At 41.2% G+C, this 20,991-nt stretch overlaps 1 protein-coding gene across 1 annotated transcript; it reads right to left on the reverse strand.

The window, feature by feature from the left end:
* Positions 1-5,012: 5,012 nt before the first annotated feature.
* On the reverse strand, positions 5,013-19,845 carry LOC103551179 (lysozyme-like protein 1). The gene is made up of 5 exons (XM_008520537.2): positions 19,686-19,845; positions 17,893-18,055; positions 17,246-17,404; positions 6,063-6,141; positions 5,013-5,256 (listed from the first exon to the last, which is right to left on the reverse strand). The coding sequence occupies exons 2-5, from the start codon at positions 18,041-18,043 to the stop codon at positions 5,187-5,189; spliced, it is 459 nt and encodes a 152-aa protein (XP_008518759.1). The 5' UTR covers positions 18,044-18,055; positions 19,686-19,845; the 3' UTR covers positions 5,013-5,186.
* Between the last annotated feature and the right edge of the window lie 1,146 nt (positions 19,846-20,991).

Here is a 20,991-nt window from a genome sequence, read left to right on the forward strand (position 1 = left end):
GGTAACAGGATACTGTTTTGAAAAGTGATGCAGAAGTCAGATTACTTATGAATCTGGGCTTTATTTTGCATGAATGCTTTTCAAGGCAACTATAGATTTATTTTTTTTCCTCACCAAGAATTCTGTTGCTGGGGGTGAGGGGGGTGGGAAGGGTGTCGGGGTGGGGGGTGGGGAGGGTGTGTTGGCGGGCGGCGCGTGGTAGCCAGGAGGCGGGGAAGCCCAGAGACCTGTTTAACTTTTCACCCTGGAGCTTGGAAATCTCGGCGGCAGGGAGGTAGGAAAACCAAGTAGCCACCGTTTCGTTGGCAGCTTCTTTCAGTCAAGATCTTGCCCTTTCCTCTTGGAAAATGTCATTATTTCACCCAAGATGTCGTTCATCCCACTAAAGTATCTGTAGTGCCTGTTAGAAATCACCTGTCAAACGTTCTGGAGAAAGAAAAATGTAGAGACAGAATAATAGTAACCAATTTTCATTAAAAGCCTGGTCGGTCCCTTGTGCCTCTTGTTGCTCATCTTTAGGACAGCTGTGTATGGCAAGTCTATTATTCCCATTTTCAGGTGAAACAGCATGGCAACCAAGGGTTTTAGATTTTTCAGGACCGAACCGAATTTAAGTATTCTCTCTCAATAGCAGACCACATGGCCGATAATGGATCCTAAGTGTTAGGGAAGTGTGGCCCGGTATCATGTTTCTAGTCTCTGAATCAAGTCACCCCCACAGCATTATAGTCATAGGACGAAAGCTGTGGCGTCTATGGAACGTCAAGCAGCCTATGGAAAGATGGATTCTATAAAAATCAGGTATTGAGGGCTTTTGGTGAAGTTCAGAGGAGAATAAGCAGCGAGAAAAGAAAGGGCCCTTTGCAAAAACTGGCTGACAGTCCCAGGCCTGAAAATGCCACTGGTTAACCCAAAAATGCAACAATAGGGGAAAGAGGAAATGAATTATGGGACACATAGTAACCACATTGCTGTTCTTGTGTATCGTATTTTCGAAAATATTAATTGGGGGAATCTTGCAGTATTTTAAGTGAAAAGAGCAGGTTGCTCTATAATTTTGACCTTATAAAAAGTAAGAAAAACTGAGAGAAAGCCCAAAAGTATTAGTAGCAGTTATCGTTGAGTGGTAAGAATATTTTTATAGCTTTGAAAAATATTTCCTATGTGTTCCACAATGGGCACGTATTCTTGCTCTAATCAGAGCCCAGCCACTAAGGTCACCCAAAGAAAGGAGAGGAGGAGGACCCCGCTCCTTGTACAGTGCTTCACTTGGGTCGAACATCAGGAAGGCATCCCGGGGGGAAAGACTCTTCCAGTGCGGCCTCGTGTAAGCAAATATATTCTTTGTCTTTCTTCTCCCTTCCCCTTTTCTGCGAGACTGTGTATTAGCTTCTGGCCTGTTTCACCTCCTTCTGCTGTTGCAGACGGATTCACTTAAACAGATGTGTTTGTTGTATCTGTGATTGACAACAGTTTCTGAGGGTCTCTTTCCCATTCTCCTGCACTGGGGATACGAGAGGGAAGGAAATGAGGGAAAGAGAGAGTCACCTATCCGAGTCACAGTGCTGTGTAGCTGCTTGAGGTCCCTCAGGGAGCCCTGTTGTGACCCAAACGCTCCTGCTACAGTCAGGGTTCCTGGACCCTAAGCTCTCCCGGGCAGCCGCTCCCTTGCAAGCTGGTTGTGTGCATTTCCATCCCCTGACATCACCGCAGGTAAAGAACTGCTGGCGGCTTGATGCTCTGTGGAACGGCTCCCTGGATGGTGTTAATATCTGTGGTGCTTACTCAGTCGTGTGTTCTCTTCAGTCTGGAGGAATGCAGAGCAAATGCAGGGCCTGGAGACCCCAGAAGAACCACTTGAGGAGAGTGGGCCTGTAGTGACCGTTGGGCCTACACTGGAAGAAATGATTTTTGTGTTTTAAATTTGTTTAATTAAAAAACGTAAATTATTCTTGTTGGAAAAATAATGCATGTTTATTGTTTCAAGTTTTGGAAGTCTCGAGCATTTTCCATCCACTTTGGGAGGGCAGAGGAAGTCTTTCTAGATCTCCTAATGAAGTCTTTATTTTTTTAGTTCACCTTGAAGAGATTAAATTTTGGTTGAGAGCACTTCCTACTCTACTCTCTTTACTGGTAGATCTTTCAGGGTGTGGCCTGAGTTTGTGCTGTACTGAGGTTACTCAGGAAGTGACGTGATGGGGCCAGCCTGGTGGCGCAGGGGTTAAGTTCGCCACACGCTCCACTTCTCGGTGGCCCTGGGTTCGCCGGTTCAGATCCCGGGTGCGGACATGGCACTGCTTGGCAAAAGCCATGCTGTGGTAGGCGTCTCACATATAAAGTAGAGGAAGATGGGCACAGATGTTAGCCCAGGGCCAGTCTTCCTCAGAAAAAAGAGGAGGATTGAGAGCAGATGTTAGCTCAGGCCTAATCTTCCTCAAAAAAAAAAAAGGAAGTGACATGATGAACACAGATGAGGGGTTCCAGTGCTCCGTGTCCCTGAAAGAACTAGGACACTGTTCTTTCTCTGAGTTCTGAAGATTCGGTGGGGTGGCACTTCTTCCAGATCCAGCACTGTGGGCTTTGGGGAGATAGCCACCTTTCCCTGTCTCAGTGTCTCTGTATGAAATGAAGATGATGTTACACCGTGTCCCAAAGTTGTTGTGAGGAGCATTTGAAATCACGGATGTGAACCTGTTTTGAAAATAAAGATGTTCTAAATACAAGGTCTTATTCATATTTCTTCTATACTTCTGTATGTGTCCAGTGGTACCACACATCAACAGCAAACATTTTCAGATGTCAACTATTATGTGCTTAGCATTGCAAAAGGGAGTGTGGAGGATATAGAAGTGGAAGACATGGTCCAGGTCTCAAGGAGCTTACAGGCCCGGTGAGATCACCCATCTCTGATGACCTCATGTATAGAACACACACAGCCATAGGAAAGACCATAGAGGAAACACTGCCAGGAGGTTGGAGGAGCAGAGAGGCCTCGTGTAGGCTGGGCGGGGCTTGCATACGCTATAAGGAAATGGTGCAGTATTCCAGGTTTGGGGAAAACCAGGAAAACCCAAGGGGGGAATGGTATATGGGTTCCGGAGGCATTAAGAAAAAATGATGGACTAGACAGAAAGTGTTGAGGAATGACAAGGAACCAGCTGGGATGCAAAGGGACAGATAAAGGGGAGAGGGTTCGAAGAGTCAGGCAGAGTTGAGTCCTCAAAGAAAGAATGTGCCCGCATACACACACCTCCACAACCTAAGATCACACTGTCTGCTCAGGGCATCTGGTGAGCTGATGAGAAGTGGTTTCAAGGAGAAACTGAAAATCTATTTCCAAACATCTCAGCAACTGTAAAAGGGAATGTAAATCTTGGTTGTTATTTTAATATACTTTTGTTAAATGAAGATAACTCGAGAATAGGAGTAATATTTTCCTCTTGAATTTCTGAGTGTGTTAGCTGTGGAAAATTATCCAGGAAAATGCATTTTTTAAAATCCTAAGTTAGTGTTTATGGAAATACTAAATAAATAAAACCTTTAGGAAGAGAAAAAGTAGGATTGCATGCTTAGAAACTTTATGAGTTTTGCAAAAAGACAGATCAATCAAATTGTAGGACCAGCCAACTTCCCCTCACCTTGAATTTCAAAGCATTCCTTTTGGAAGTTGCTTTTTTGATTTCTTTAAAAAAAATCTCCCCTAGTCTTTGAACAGCTGGCGCTGGGTCCCATGCCAACCTAGGTCATTAACATGCTACCACTGGTTTTAATGAAGCAGGAAGTTTGGCTGAGAATGGGGACTACAGGGCAGCTGGATTACAGGACAATAACAGTGAGAAATGCATATTTATGGACTTCTATAAGCACAGATTATTGATTTAGTGCAGCTTAATGGATCTGACATTTTTTAGATTTTCTTCAGTTATCTTATAGAATGATTTTTCAATTCTTGCATGAGTTTCAAAAGCTTTTTTCCTATGATTTGTAATGCCTGTTAAATGGTCAAAGGATTATGTTTGTTTAGATATATATGAAATGTTTATATTCTTTTGGCAAGTAGCAGTTCAGATTTTTTAAAGCCTGCGTCTGCAAGTGAAGGCAGTGGATGTGAAATGAGCCAACAGTAAAACTCGGGCAGTTGGTAACTAGACACTGTTGACAGGTCATTTATCTGCTATCACAAAACCCATCAGTTTGATCAGTGGGGACTTTCTTCTAAGTGGGAAACTTATTTGTAGGCATAACCATTTCTCCAACAAACCTTAATTTGGTGCATTCTTAAGGTCAGATTGCATTCAACCTGAGCCCACTGCTTTTACCTAAAGTTACAACATGGCAGCCCCCATCTCTGTCCCAGCAGAACAGAGAACAGACAAGAGAAAACTCAGCAAGAGCAGAGACACCCTGCTGTCTGGCCAGTTGAGGAGCCATCCCTGCATGGAGCCCAGGGCATGCTGGGAATATCTCTTTGGAATCTGAGCTTCCCAGCCCACTGTTCTGTTAGTGAAATGTCCTTTAGTTAGGTCAATTTCCCGACCCAACTAATAAAATCTGCAGGTCTAAGTCTGGAAATAATTTTGTCATGAGGATGTAAGTATGGTTTTTGAATTTGATAGATTTAATTTAAATGCATGTTAGAATAACATAGGGGATTCTCTGAAAATTTGGGATAAAAGCTGTAAATTTCATCTGTTTGGTCCCATCTGAGTGTCCATCAGGACTACCCAGAGGAAGCAAGACCGTTCTGTCTGGCAGTGTTGAGGAAGGACCGTGTGTCCACTGACCAGGAGGGTGACCCAGTGCTCCAGGACAGACGTCAGCAAACTGAAGTCCTTCATCTGGATCTTTCCTTTCTTGGGAAACTTATTTTTAAAGCAGCAGCCATTTCAGGGCCATGGGAGCCAAGGACTCCTTACAATAAAGTTTGTTCCTTCCAGGGCTAGAACGTTTTGTCGGTGACTTCTCATGTCTTAACATTGTGCTATTATGACATCATTGAAACTGAGTCAGGGTAAAGTCAAAACATTTAAATGGAAATATTTATTTCCTTCAAAAGGTAGCTTAGTTTACCCTCTCCAACTTTGAGAAGGAATATTAGGAGGTAGGGAGACGAGGTGAAACAACCATTTGACATTCGTTATAAATCCTAGGGAGTTGTAACAAAGCATCCTTGGTCCAGTTCCAGGTCACGAAACTTCACATCCCTTTTTCCACTCAGACAAGTCTTTGCCTTCACAGTGTTTCTTCCAGCCTTGCCTACGGAGGAAAGGGAAGCAAGAGCAACAGAAAGAAGCATGACAGTCCAAATATTCTTAGGTTCAAAAACCATAGACAGTTAACCAAAATCACCAGCAGTACCCCGGGCTTAGTTTCATTTGCTTCTGAGGTCCAAGGACTCTATCCTTTCGCCTTGTTAAGACTTTCCTCCCCCTGGTTTTCTCCTAGTCCCTGTTAGCCTCAGCAATAGGTAAACAACTTTTATGAGGATGGGTCATTTAGTTAAACACCCACATCTCTGAAAATGTGGTTCTTCAAGTGGGTGACCTGATTAGCAATGTTCACAAGAAATACAGCTGCAGAGACGACGGTGAGCAGCTAATCCGAGTCTCAGGCAGAATCTTGGGGAAGTTTCCCACCAAGTGATCCTGTAACTGATATGCTCATTTTTCTCTCACTGAGACCTGTTCTCTCCTCCCACCAAATGTCACCAGAGCCCTCCAAAATCTTATCCAAATTGAAAGCAAACACAGGCTTTTTTTTTTCCTTGTGTATTGACTTCATGGATGCTTTCCAGTTCACAGTAGAAAGCACCTCTTTCCCCACTGTTTGGAACCCCATAACCTGAAAAGCGATCGCAAATGACCATGACTCAATGCCATCTCTCCTCTTCCTCCCAATCCCCCTCCCCCCACATTCCCTGCACACCCACACTAACGGGCAAGGGTGTAGACAAGGCCATGTGACAGTCTTTGGACCACCCCGCAGAGGTGGGTTTGTCAGTGTCCGCTGACACTTCGGGTTTTCACCATATCAGCCTACGCCTCCCAAGGAAAGACGCTTACCAGTAGTTCATCCCTTCTGTCTCTTTAACAATTTTCTTGGCACAGATAATCGCATCTGTGAGGTCATCAGTGAGCAAGGCTGTGAGAAAGAGGGGGAGAGGGTTAGCTGAGACTTGGTTGTTTGAGGGGGGCTCCAAATCAGGTTTTCTTCACTCTTCTCACTGTTTTTTGGAACAGGAGGGCTGGAAAAACTATGAGCCATATTCTTATTTTTGTTATGCTTCTTCACAAATAAGGAATTTTTTGTTTCTAGATCATCCTCATTTTAAATTCCTTGAAGTTTTTAGGGGAATAGACGAGTCCTTCAGGGTTTTGGAAAATGTGTTTAGAGAAGACACAAGAGGCAAATGGTTTTTATGTGCAGAAGAAACACACAAGTAAGAGAGGACAGTCCAATGTTTTCTCTACTCAGGTTACTTTGACATGTAAGATCACTTTATAGGTCATTATTAACCTTTTGTCTATTGTAACTTTCCAGTTTGTGCATCAAAACATTTTTTGTCCAAGTTGTTTTTCATGTGCAGAAATTTTTAAGTTTTATGTCTTTGCCTTTATTTCTTTTTTTGTGACTGTCAGACATAAGGAACTTTTCAATTGAAAATGTCTTAATTGATATCAGCATTCTTTCCTGCTTGACGGGAAGTGGCCTCAAATACCTTCTCAACACAAACAGAGCAGAAAAGGCAAGTAAATAAAACAAGTCCAGCATCACTTCTGTTGCAGGTTGGGTTCTCTAGAAGCAGATGCTGAGCTGGGTTTTGGGTGCAAGGTATTTATTAGGGATCCATACCTGTGAAAGAAATGGGGCAGGAGCAAGACTGGGTGGCTGGAGGCGTCCACTGTGATGCAGGCCCATCAGAACCTCAGCCAACTGGGCCAGGAGCTTGGGAGTGAATATTGACCAACAGAGTTACCCAAGTTGGGCCCAAATGCCCGGGCTCACTCAGTCCCTGGGTGTGGGCTACCCCAGAAGAGCAGAACCTTGGGTGAGGCAGCTCTCTGCAGCTAAGGCAGATTTTGAAGGAGGTGCCAGGTAGACTGTCTGCAAGTCACACAAATACAGCTGGGACCAAACATCTTCCCTTTCAGGGAATCTGGGCAGGCAGTCCATCTCCATGCCAACCACAACCACCTGTCAAAGATGCAAAACTCAAACCGCTTAATGGCATTTCTATTTATCAATTAGGCAAAGATTTCTTAAGAATTGGGTAATGCTCAATGTCAGCAAGGGTGCAATGAGACAGGCACTCTTGAATACTTGCTGGTGGAAGCGTAATGGGGTCAACTTTTCAGAAAAGCACTTTAGCAGCACGTGTCAAGGCCCTTAAAGTGGTTCTTATGCTTTAACCCAGTAGTTTTTCTTTCTGGACTTATCCTAAGGAAATAATCATGAATCCAGACAAAGATTTATTTACCAAGTTGTTTACTGTAGCTTTATTCACATGAGGAAATTTGTTTCCAAATGGAAAAAATCTAATTGCCTCATAATTACAGATGTTCACATTAATAATAATACCTCCATATAATGACATAAGGAGCCATTTTAATCATGTTTTCACATGAACCTAATACTATTGGAAAATGCTCCCAATGTGAAGTTACCAATGTCTGCCTAGAACTCAACGGTCCAATATGGTAGCCATTAGCTACACGTTACCATTTAAATCTAAATTAATTAATACAGTTGGAGCGTCAGTTCTTCAGTTGCTCTTGCTATAACTGGATGGTCCAGATAGAGAACATTCCGTCATCACAGAAAATTCTATTGAACAGCACTGGTTTAGAGGAAAAAAAGATAGTCATAAATTCACCAGTATTTTCAGAAAGATTAGCTCTTAATTGTGGGATCACCAAGGCTTTTAAATCTTCACTGTATGTTTTCTAAAGCTTTTACAATAGAAATGCATTATTTTTATTAAAAGAGAAAAAATAACCAAAAAGAATAATGTTTGCCTAAAATATTTCTTTTTTTTTTTTTTTCTTTTCAGGAAGATTAGCCCTGAGCTAACATCTGTGCCCATCTTCCTCTACTTTATATGTAGGATGCCTGCCACAGCATGGCTTGATAAGCAGTGTGTAGGTCCATGCCCCAGATCTGAACTGGTGAACCCTGGGCCGCTGAAGTGGAATGTGGGAACTTAACCCCTGCGCCACCAGGCTGGCCCCTAAAATATTGCCTTTTAATGGATCATTATAATACCAAATTACTTTGTAAATTCAGTTGAAAAAGGAATTTTCCTTGAATATGGTGGTTTAGTTGTGAATTGGTTGCTTTCTCAAATAAGCTTAACTAGAACATAAAGGTAGTGACAGAGTTCTTTGAAGCAAATTCATTCTAAATGTGGTTTTCTAAAAAATTTAAAACAAATTCTATTAACTGGGAGAAAATTAATAAAAGATATGGTCTATAAGTAACAGCAAATTGAGGCAACGTATGCAAATTCACTAGTATTTGGTTTACAGTGAAAAATAAAGCTTTCTTAGCTTATAAAAGTCTATTGCCTTGTTTCTAGAGAGTTAAGTATTTAGAATAATAATAGCTATTACTAATAGCTAACTTTTATAGAAAACTTAGTCTATGTCAGGCACATGTCAAGTCTCCCCATGCATTATCTCCCTTTGTCTTCAGAACAACCATATGGGTGGGTACCATTATTATCCCTATAAGCTGAGGGCACACACTCAGTCAATGAGTAGGCATTCAAACCTAGGGCTTACATTCTGTTATCCTTGGCTACCTCCTTCCAACAGAGCCACATAAGCGAAGATTCACGCTTATGGAACACTATAGCTAATGGAGTTGATAAAAGTATAAATACTTCACTCGTTTTTCTAGTAATTGTTTATCTATTAGGAGATTACCCAAACCTAGGTGCTTGGTATCTGATACAGGTTCCAATTACTTAGAAACACTTTATTTTGTGTACATCAATACTTGAAAAGTGCTGAGGTGCTGTGGTTTGCGTTTGAGAGTGGTCAGGACCTGTTTCCTAGAAGTGGGTTCAGTGGGGTCTCCAGGGGCCAAAGGACGCAGATTATACATAGCAGGGAACAAACAGTATTCTGTTGTGCCGGGATTGGAGCCCGCCCAGGGCATGCGCAGGAAGAGCAAGGCTCGCATTGCGGGAGAGGCTCTTTGCTTGGCTGGAGATGCGGTGTAGAGACTCATGGGAGGATTAGGTGCTGCGGGTCCCGGTGCTGGAGACTGTTTAAGGTATCTCTCAGCTTCCCACTTTGTGACAGCATTCTGTTGCACAACTGAGATGTTTTGAAAGTGCTAATGGGACTGACTTTGAATTTGCTTCGGAAAATGTGTTAAGGGAGTTGGGGGCTGGGAAATAAAGAACCCGATGAAGGGCTGAGATGTGAAAACAGTGAAATCACCGCAGAGGGGCAGCAGAGGGGCAGAAATGAGTGAAGAGAGCGAGTCTCTATAAGGATCCATGCCAGTAATTGCTTCTGCTCAATTTACTTTAAATACACAATTGCCTCCAGTCAGAGATGAATGAGGAAAGGGTTATGTCGAACAGCGAAGCATTTTTCAACTGAATATTTTATTCTTCCTCATCCAACAACAGAAAATGGCAGCAATCGACACAGAAAGAACTACTTTTAAGTTAGTTCTACTTCAAAGTTTCTGTCTCTCCCCAGCATCCTCCTGCCTCCTGACTAAAATACCACTACCGTGTTCACAATTTGCATCTCTTCCCCTCTCTAAAGTGACAAGGGACAACTCAGATACCAGCCTGATATGAGAAACAGAGATTCATATAAGTGGACTAGACTAGATACAAGAGGCGATAATCTGCTTTTTCTTAAAAGTCTCTTATTTTGACAAGGACTATGCTGTTGGAGGAAAATAAAGATCGCTATTACATTGTCGTGTGTGTGTGTGTATATATACATAGATATGTCTGTATTTATATATCTAACACATATTCTGTCCAAACAGTTAGGGGAATGGAGGCAGTATAGGAACACGGTTTGGTTTGGGAGTGAGGAGACGGCGGGGCTCTGGGAAATGGGCATGAGGCGCGTCCATACTGTCCATATGTGAACTATCATGTACCTCGTAAACATACCCTAATGCTAACTCGTTTCCGGGTTCCCATGACAAATGTCCCTACTGCTATAATACATGGGACAGAATGACATTGTCGGTAATTAGAGGTTTTCTGGCCTGAGGCTGAGAGAGGCCAGTCATTGAGGGGTGATTAGGATATAAAAAACAACATCCTGTTTTCTATTTTAAAGCTGTCCCTCAAACTCCCATGCTCTTTATGATGAGAAAACAGATATGAGCGTCCCTTTACCTCTAACCGTGAACCACCCAACATTTTAATTTCCTAGAATCCAAGATTGTCCTTCAGATATACAGTTGTCCCAGACTTCCTTAATGGGAACTAAATTGAACAGTATTAAATTAATAAACTGCATGTAAAGTCAAGCATGGCCGTGATGGAGTAACAAATTTTCTCTCCCCCTGTAAACAACCAGAAAACTAGACAAAATATATGAGAACATTATTTTCAGACATTAGGCAACAGGCAATGCAGGATCATGATCCTTGGGAGATAGAAACCAAATAAGGCGAGCCTTGTGATTGTCATGACATTCTGCCAAGAAGTACTTTCCAGACCAGGAGGGTAGAACCCAGGCAGGAGATGGCAATCTAAGTTGTAGAGAAGAGTACCAGAGAGGTAGGTGCCACCCAGAAGGAGAGCACCAGAAGTCTGCACACGGATTCCCCTGAGTCTTTGGCTGAAGGCTCAACTGGAGATGCAGAGGGTAAAACTCCGTGAGGCCAGTCAGAGAGCAGTCACCAGGGAGCCCACACAGGGCTGGGAGGCACTTGATTTTGGACTAGCCAGAGGAGAGAGACTTTGCTGAATCCTGGGACATTCAAAAGAGTCAAAGAGCCATGCCTTGGTAGTAGGACTAAACTAGTCCTACCATAAAGAATATTCTAGAACTTCCTGATCAGAATTAACTGCTTGTCAGGATGAAATTCAACAATCCTTAAAGGAAGTCAACATAATCCAGACACTCAACAAGGTAACATACCCTATGTGTAGTATCCAATAAAAAGTTATTACATGTAGTAAGAGGCATGAAAATGGGACCCGCAATCAGGAGAAAGATCGGTCAATGGAAAGACCTGGAAATGACAGAGTTGATTGAATTAACAGACAAGAAATTTAAAGCAGTGCTTATAAATCTGCTTATTTATATCAAGGACTTACAGGAAAACATGAACAAAATGAGAGAAATGAAAGATATAAAACAGTTACTTAGCACTGAAAAGAATACAATATCTGTAATGAAACATTCCATTGATGAATTTAATAGACTAGGCACTTCAGAAAAAAGAGCCAAGAACTTGAAGATATAGCGATGGAAACTACTGGAGGGAAAAAACCCACAGAAAGGGAAAAAGCCTGAACAAAAATGAAGAGTTTCAGTGACCTGTGGGACAACATCAGATGATCTAACACGTGTCATTAGAGTCCTAGAAGGAGAAAACTTTAAAAGTATACACTCAGGGGTCCAAAATGTTCCTGAATATCAAACAAGATAAACGCTAAAAAACACACATCATGATCAAATTGCTGAAAAATGGTGATAGAGAGGAAATTGTAAAAGCAGCTAGAGGAACAAGGACACATTACATACAAGGAATGCGAGATAAGAAAATCAGTGATTTCTCATAATAAACAAGTCAAGCAGAAGATAACGGGATATCTTTAACGAGTTGATAGGAAAACATCTGTCAGCCTAGAATTTTATAGATAGAGAGAAAATATCCCTCAAAGAAGAAAATGAAATATAGACATTTTCAGATGCACAAAAGCCTCGAGAATGCTTGCCAGTAGACCTCCTCTCCAAAAAACATTGAAGGAAGTTCTTTAGGCTGAAAGAAAATGATATAACTTAACTGCCTGTCCAAATGAATCCACCACAGTAATAAAGAATGTCGGAAATGGTAAATATGTGGCAAATATAAAGAGACCCTTCTCCTCATTTAAGCATTTTATTTAAAAGATAATTGTTTAGAGTAAGAATAGTGAAAATGCATTGTGCATATACACACTGTGAGGTGTGTAACATGCATGTAATGTAGCACATGTGAAAATGCATTGCGAAGTGTGTAACATGTTGAAGTAAAATGCATGATAACATAGCACAAAGGTGGGATAGGGAAAATAGAAGCACACTGTTATAAAATTCATATATTCTGTGTGAAGTGATATAATGTCATTTGAAGGTAGAATGTGGTAAGACGATGCACATTGTGAACCCTGGAGTAACCACTGAAAATAAACAGAAGTGTAGTTAATGAGACAACGGAGGAAATAAAACAGAGAATATTGAGAAATATTCAATAAAACCAAAATAAAGGCAGGAAAAGTAAACCAAGAATAGATGGCACAAATAGAAAACAAATAACAAGATGGTGAATTTTAAAGTAACCATATCAATAATTACGTTAAATATAAGTGGTCTAAACCGAGGTTCAGCAAACTATGGCCCACCCTCTGCTTTTGTAAATAAAGTTTATTGTAACACAGCCACATCCATTTGTTTACATATTGTCCAGGGCTGCTTTTGTGCTATATAGAGAGTTGAATAGTTACAACAAAGACAGCTTATGGCCCACAAAGTCTAAAATATTTACTGTCTAGCCCTTTAAAAAAAAGTTTGCCAACTCCTGGTCTGGGCATTCCCATTGAAAAGCAGAGATTGTTGGACTAGATATAATAGCAATGCTTAACTATATGCTATCAATAAGAAAGTCACTATAAATATAAACATATAGATAGATTAAATGTAAAAAAATGGAAAGAAACATATCATGCTAAGAAAGCTGAGTGGTTACATACCATCAGACAAAGTAGATTTGGGGATAATAAATATTAGCAGAGTTAAGGAGGGACATTGACTCTAATGATAAAAGGGTAGATTCATCAAGGAAATATAACAGTCTATAGTGTGTATGCACCTAATAACAGAGCTGCAAAAACTGACAAAACTGAAAGGAGAAAGAGAGAAAATTATCATTATAGTTGGAAATTTCAGGATATCTTTCTCATTATTTGATAGAATAAGTAAGTAAATCAGTAAGGATACAATAGTCATGTATAGAACATCTGCCCACTAACTGTAGAATACACATTTTTCTTCAAATTTGCATTCACCACAATAAATCATATGCTGTATGATGATCATATAATGCATATCATAAGACAAAGTTCAAATAATTTTAAAGGTTTGGACCCACATAGACTATATTATCTGACTACAATAGAATTAATTTAGAAATCAACTATCAAAATTCATCCTGGAGTCATTCCTCAAGATCGTCCTGGGCATTTCCTTTGCCTCTCTCTTTTACTGAGTTTCTTGTTTCCTGGATCTGTGTCTCTCTTTCTTGATTCACTTTATACTTTTGGTGGAGCACCTTCTCCAAAAGTTTTGTGAGAAAGGATGCATGGAAAGCATGCTGCATATCTTTTCTTTGCCCCTGGAGATCCACTCTCCATGCTTATTCACCATGCTCTGTGCACGAAGAGGCCGATCCCCATAGATGACCTCAGTGGACTTTCTTGTCCTCTTGCTGGTAGGGTTGAACTGACAGTGAGCAGCAGGAGACCGGAGGGAGGAAGGACAGTGAGATTGGGAGATATACCCTCCCAGTTTTGTTTTATGTGAAAGCTATGTCCCTTGGTGGAAGGTCACAGCTCCTACATGGTGGTCCTCCTCATGCAGACTCTCTTTATCTAGGTATGATTCACAGCTCCCAGTGCATTCCCCCTTGAGCCAGGAGGTGAAAATGGCCTGCTTATTATTTACTATCCCCTTGGTTTCCCTGCAGTATGAGCATGCTTTTGTAAGTAGGCCCTTCATTAAATTCTGAAATTATCCAATCTCAGTTGGCTATGTTTTCCAGTCAGAATTCTTTCTCACATATGAAGCAAAAATTTTAATAACTTGCTTGTCTAAAACTGTATGCATTCTGCACTCACAATGTATTGACAATTTGGCAGTGTAGAATTTTAGATTGGAAATAATTTTTCCTCAGGATTTTGAAGACATTGCTCCATTTCCTTCTAGCTTTCAGTGTTGCTGTTGAGAAGTCTGACGTTACTCTGATGGTCGATCTTCCGTATGGAACATTTTTTACTCTCTCCAAAGCCTGTAGTGTGTTTAGTGTATTTTGTCTGTCTTCAGGGTTCTGAAATTTCATAAGGATGTGCCCTAGTGTGAGTGTCTGTTGATCCTGGATTCTAGTCACGTGATGGACCTTGTAAATTGGAAACACGTGCCCTTCAGTTCTGGAAATGTTTTTAAAAGATTTCATCCGATCTATTGTTTCTCCTTTCTCCTGCTGAAACTTCTCTTATTTTCCTTCTCTCTTTTTTTCATCCTGCTTTTAGAGATTTCCTTAACGTTATTTTCCAACTAATCTATTGAGTTTTTCATTTCTGTTCTTATATTTTGAACTTCCAGGAGCTCTTTATTTTATTCTCTAAATGTTTATTTTGTTCTTTTTTAAAAGCATCATGTTCTTGTTTCATCAAGACAACATCTTATCTATCTGAAGATATTAATGATAGTTTTGTTTCATTTAAAGCTTTCATTTTTCTGCATAATCTCTGCTTCCAACAAGTTAATTTTATCTGTTTTTGTTTGTTTTTTGGTCTGTTTTTCACATCAGTGACACTTCTATGAAGTCTACCTGGTGATCCCTGGTTATCTGCACTAATTTAAGAAGGGAATACTAAAAAGCTAATTAGGAGTTCTGTACACAGAGGTGGGGATTTTCAACTGTGTATCTCACTGTAGGGAGGTCTAGCTAGTTTTGTTCACTGGGAGGTCCCACTCAAAATCTTTAGTTATTTCCTTTTTATCTGGCTGGATTCCCTGGAACAGAATCTTCTCTTCTGGAGAGTCTAGCTTGCCTGCCATCATTCCAGGATCTGAGTGGAGGAAGGTGACTGGGACTGCGGAAGCTTTAACTGAATCTCCCATGTCTTTAGTACGGAGCTGTCACACTCAAAGATTGTTGCGGTCCCTCAGTTGAGAAACTTTCTGCTTACTCTGCCTAGAAGAGAAAGCTCCAGTATCCTGCCAGGGATGGGGAGGGGCAGTCAATAGATGAAGAGAGTCAGGAAGGGACTCTGATGGTCTAGCTGTGCCTTAATTGAACTTCCGGGTGATCCTCAATTTTCAACTTGCATTCACTCCAGTTTCCAGAAGTAGCTGGTGCTGCTGATTTCTGAGCCTTTTTGGGATTCTGTGGCTGCTTCTTGGCTGCCCACTGTCAGTTTAGGATTCAGATTTCTCTAATTGCTACATTAGTTACCATTTGTGCTCTTGCCTTCCAGCTTCTAACAATGCACATGTCCAATTTCCATGTTTAACTGGAAGACTCCATGGCAAGCTCTTAGGGCATGCTAATGAGATTAACCAGGGTGGAGAGGGGTTTAAAAAGTCACACCTGTAGGAAGATGAAGATACTGAATGTTTTAGCCTGGAACATAAAAAATTGAAGATGAGAAATATCTACTAATCATTTTCAAGCATTTAATAAGTTTCTATGTATAAAACAAAGGTAATTTGTTTTGAATGAATCCAGAAGGATAAAACCAGGATTAATGGAAGAAAGCTATAAGGAGATAGATTTTGGCCCAACAAAAGAATGTTCTAAATTAAGGATTGATCAGGCATTGGGTGATCTACCTCAAGGGGTAATGAGCATTCTGTAATAAGGTAGAGATAGGAACAATTTACTAGACAAATTAACGTATTGTTCAATCATTCATGCATTCAAACATAAGTACTGATTATCTTGTGTCAAAGAGAAATTAAAAGCTTATTTCCTGCTCTTAAGGAATTCGCCATAGAATGTTTTCTGACTCTGTCTTCACCCTTGCTCCTCGTTTCCTCCATTCATTTATTTAATGAATATTTATTGAGCTCCAACAATGGCCAGACACCAGGCTAAGCATTGAGGATTCATCAGTAACAAAACAGACAAAACTCCTGCCCTCATGGCGCTTACATTCTGGAGGAAGAACAAACAAGACAATCGTTTACTGAGCTCTGTCTTTCTGCTGTTGAGTATCTCTTGCACATTCTTCTCCATGTCCCCAGCCACGACCATCATTCAGGCCTTTTCCTCTCTCACTTCAACAACTGCAGTGGCACTTAAATGGTCTCTTCTCTAATCAATCTCACACCCTGCTGCAGATTGACCTTTCTGAAGCAATGCTTAATCAACTGACCTCTAATGATTTCCCACTGCAGGCAGAAATCAGTACACACTTCTCAGCCTGGCTTCCGAGGCTTCATGGTCAGGTGGTAGTCAACCTTTCCAACCACATGTCCTGTTATTCGTGCCCACGTCCCCTTTGTTCCAGATAAGCAATGTCTCACTACTCCCTGTCCATGCCCCACCTTCCCACATTCACTTCTTTGCTTCCGTTGCTCCTTTGACCTGAATGGCTCTTCTGAATATCCAAATATCATCTATATTCCAAGTCTTAGATAAAATGTTATCATGTTTACAAAACTTTCCACGACTTTCTCAATAAAACCTCTTTCCTCTGAAGCCCACAACAGTCAACCCACACCTGTTTATAGCCATTTATCCAACTTGAAATAGGTACATATTCTCCTCCCTAATACCACAATTCATGTCTGATGCTTTCTGCTAGCCTCAATTCTGTGCACGTATCTATTTCTTAAATGATTGAGGTAGAAGACTTAGAAGTAAGTTCTAGCTTAATTTCTGCTGTTTAAGAAATGTGTTTATTTGTCTCATTCAGTACAAAGAAGTATGAACTGCATCCTTTGAGTCAATTGCTTATGGAAAGCAGTTGGCAAACAGGTTTCTCCTTCTTATTGAACATATTCAATGTCTCCATGCATGAGACGTTTGTTCATCCCCCTGTTTTGTGGTGGCCTTCATCAAAACCATCCTAGAAGAAATAAGTCAGCTTTAGACAAGCGGGCCACAGGACCCTCAATGTCACTGTTGCATAATTGATTGGCCTGGTGTGGACCTACCTACACATCTGAACTCCAAATTTTAGTTAAAGCAAAAGATAAGAGGATATTCCATGATCAGAGTTCCTGCCTTTGTCACTGAGAATGAAACTTTTGGAGAATCACAACCGTACCTGAGCAGGCAACATGACAGTGGTTCTTGTCTTGCAGCTTCGCACTTCTGCACCACGTGAAACTGTTTATCTGAAAAATGCCATAGTCAGTGCTCCCATCCTCCAGGACAGTCTGAGCCGTTGTGTTGTAGTGGCTCTCGTAGTATGCCATGCAGATCCCTAGATGGAGAAAAAGCCGGAAATGCCAGTGAAGGAAATGCATTGTTTTCTCCAACCCTGCTCTTAGGGGAGAGTTCCCTTACATATGTTACAATGCTCTGCTCCCAACAAACCTTGGGAGGGTCAGAACAGGTAGCATACCCACAGGGCACATCACGGGCAGGGATGGTACACCTGAAGCTGCACACCCAGTCAGTGGCTGAGCCTTGACTAGACGAAAAGTCGGGTCCACTCCCTACAATGCCAGCAATGGAGGCATTGTTTCCTCCTTCTCTTGCTGGTGTCATTAGTACAGGACTCCAAGAGTGAGGACATGAGGGGCAGCGAGGAGGAGAGAAGCCCCAGAGAGCAACAGTTGAATAGCCAACAGCCATCCCTGGGGGGGTGGCACAGAGCATGGAAAAGCTGGGAACAAATGGAAGTGAGTGTGGATGGGGCCTCAGGAGAGAGATCAGGGTAGAAAGAGAATCAGAAGGGAGAACTCTCACAGTTTCCAAGGCTAAAGCCCCGGTAATTGTCCAGGCCAGCCCTCGAAAATATTTTTGCCAGTTTACAGCGAGTGTAGACTTTGGGCTCGGTGACTGCGACCAGGCAGCCAATCAGGGCCAAGATGCCGGCAGCCTTCATCCCCAGGCCCATTGGAGGCAGAACCTGTCAAAGATCCAGAGACCAGATCAGACAACTTTACTTCATCCTGAGTCCAGATTAAGTCTGTTCCCAATGAGAACTTCAAAACCCGCCAGCCACGGTTGCGGATGGCCCTGCCTAGATGTTTCCTGTCACTTTTAATCATTCAGAGCCAGCATCAGAGAAAAACAAAGTGCAGAGATTATGTAGTACAGGGAGGAATGAGGGCAGGTCTTTCCTTAATACTTTCTACGTGGTTACTTTCAAGTGAATGCTCTGTTCATAGGATTAGGCGAGCAAAGAAATTAACCCTCCTTTATCTGCATCCAGATGGAAACCACAGAGGGCCATACGTTTCTAGGATTCCCATTTTAACTCTATGAACAGAAAAGAATAGAATACAAGGAGTTAAGCATTTCCTACATATGCTGAAACAGACACCCAGATTTCAGCTAGAGACGAAATATACGTGAGTGTGCATGGACAACTTTAAGATTTATTGTTTGGGGGTTTATCAAAGGGAGAAGATTTAGCATTTTATCTTTCTTCCATTCTCTTTTCTTGACACTTTTCCAAATGTGGGAGCATCGCTTCAAAAATATCAGTCATATCGCAAAGGCAATGTTTTTCTGGGCCATCACTGTTTCATGGGGCCTCCTACAAGTCTGGGGACGACTAACGAGCAAGAGGGGGATGGATGACAATGGGTCACAAGAGGAGGAAAGCATTGCTGGTGGGAGTAGAGAGGCCATAAAGAGACCCCCACTGAATTATTTAAAATGGGAGTAGGATCAAGAGTCCCATGACTTGTTGGCTACTGATTTTCCAGAAGCACTTCCTCTCTTGAAGTAGCATCTCTCCCAAATATAACAGCCTTGCTGGGATGGGGGTGGAGTGAAATTTCTGATAACTGTTCATGATACTGAAGCTCATATTCATACATATTTTCATCCAGTATTATTTTCTGCACCTGCCTAGAAATTTCTGTAGTTGTTGGTTTCTCCTCTTGGAGCTAGGTTCCCCAATTGAGAGGTGAGCCTAAAAACTGGGGTGAGTATTCAGCAAGACCAGAGGGAGAATCACTGGGGGCTTAAGGTAATGAAGCAAGAAAGTAAATACATGTCATATGGGGTACGTAGAATACATACCGGCCAATAGTAAGTGTTAGCAAACTAAGCCTGCTTTTGAAAGTTTCACTGGAACCTAGCTATGCCAATTCAGTAGTACAATTGTGTGTGGCTGCTATCACACTACAATGGTGAATTTGAGTGGTTGTGTTAGAGACCCTATAGGCCACAAAGCCTAAAATATTACCTGGCCCTTTACAAAAAAAGTCCCCCGCGTACAGCATAGAGCTATACCCTACCACTGTGCCTAGCACTGAGGAAGTTTAATATGCAGAGCTTATAGATTAAGTTGGTTTCCATCCCAGGCCTTAGAATCTTACTGGTCTCAAACAAATCAAAACCCACAGCAATGATAGCCCCAAGCGTAATGTTTTACATCCTTCATGCCAGGGGTTGCCAATGCTGGTTCATTGGGGCACATACCTTCATTAGAGTAATTTAGGTTTTATTAAAAAGGCAAATTCCTTGTGCCTGTCCCAGAGACATTGCTCAAGGTGATTCTGTAGAAGAAACACTGCCCTACTTACTCAGTCAGTGATTGGCAGCTCACACAAGCTTCCTGTATCCCGTGAAGTCATCTCTGATTCTTACAAGGCATAAGTGATAGGCGTCCTCAACCAAGAAGTTTTCTTTTAGAGTCTTTGAGAAAGAAGAATTCTTAACTCTTTTGTCTCCAACTGCGTAGAGATTCTAGAATTCCACCTCTTGGGAGTTAAGGCCATACTGGTCTGCACTCATGTTCTGAGGCAGGTGATAACGACATTTTGGCTCTTTCTACCTCTCCTTTTCCTACTCAACGGTCTCCTCACGACTCAACTCAGCCAAGGCCTCGCATCCAAGTGAGAGCTCTTGTCTACAGAAGCAGTCTCCAAACTTTATCACAAATTCCATCAATAAAGTTGAGCATGTCCCCCCAGTAGGTGTGTATTAAATTATAAACCACACTCATGTATTTCTGTACTAAAATGTTACATAAATTATAAACATACATAAACCTAAAATTTGAAAAGTATGATAGAGGTGAAATTAACATCTAAAAATTTTATTAACAGCACAAAATGTCTTGCTACAATTAAGTTGTTATTATTAACAAAATAATTTTAGTGAGATCAGCATGATTGAATAGGATTCATTAGTTTTGAAAACTTTGGGGATCGATAATTAAAGTGCTAGTTTCAAAGCCCATTTATTTCCACGCTCGGATTTAATGGCGCCTTTGAAATCAATTCTCATGTGATATGTAGATCTAAGTAGAAGAAGTCCATTGTTGGCTGCACGTAATCTTAAATTCTATCTGCCAATTACGCAAAGGTTTTGTTGAAATTTACCCGATAATTTTTATTTTCCCAGTTATCAATCTTTGCTCTTGCAACTTAATTGGAAATTATCCCAGTTTTATGTTTTTAACAAATAGCTTTGAAACTTACCTATATTTTCTTTTGGAAGATTTTGAAAGAGGTTGGACAATTATTTCTAAGGGTTTAGAAGTGTGTGGATATGAGATTTGGTTCTTAATATCAAATCTCAAAATTCTAAAAACTTAAAAAGTATAGTAAAAGATGCTCCCTTCCCTCTCAAGCAAGCATCCAATAGCCTTCCCCACAGGTAACCAATGATACTGCCATCCCTTCCAGAGATATATGCGTATACACACAGATACATAAAGGCATTCTTTTATTTTTCTTCTCACACTATTTCTGCACCTTACCTTTTTTTTTTTTGAGGAAGATTAGCCCTCAGCTAACATCTGCAGCCAATCCTCCTCTTTTTGCTGAGGAAGATTGGACCTGAGCTAACATTTGTGCCCATCTTCCTCTACTTTACATGTGGGAT

This window comes from Equus przewalskii, chromosome 30 (assembly GCF_037783145.1).
Source record: "Equus przewalskii isolate Varuska chromosome 30, EquPr2, whole genome shotgun sequence".
Taxonomy (NCBI): domain Eukaryota; kingdom Metazoa; phylum Chordata; class Mammalia; order Perissodactyla; family Equidae; genus Equus; species Equus przewalskii.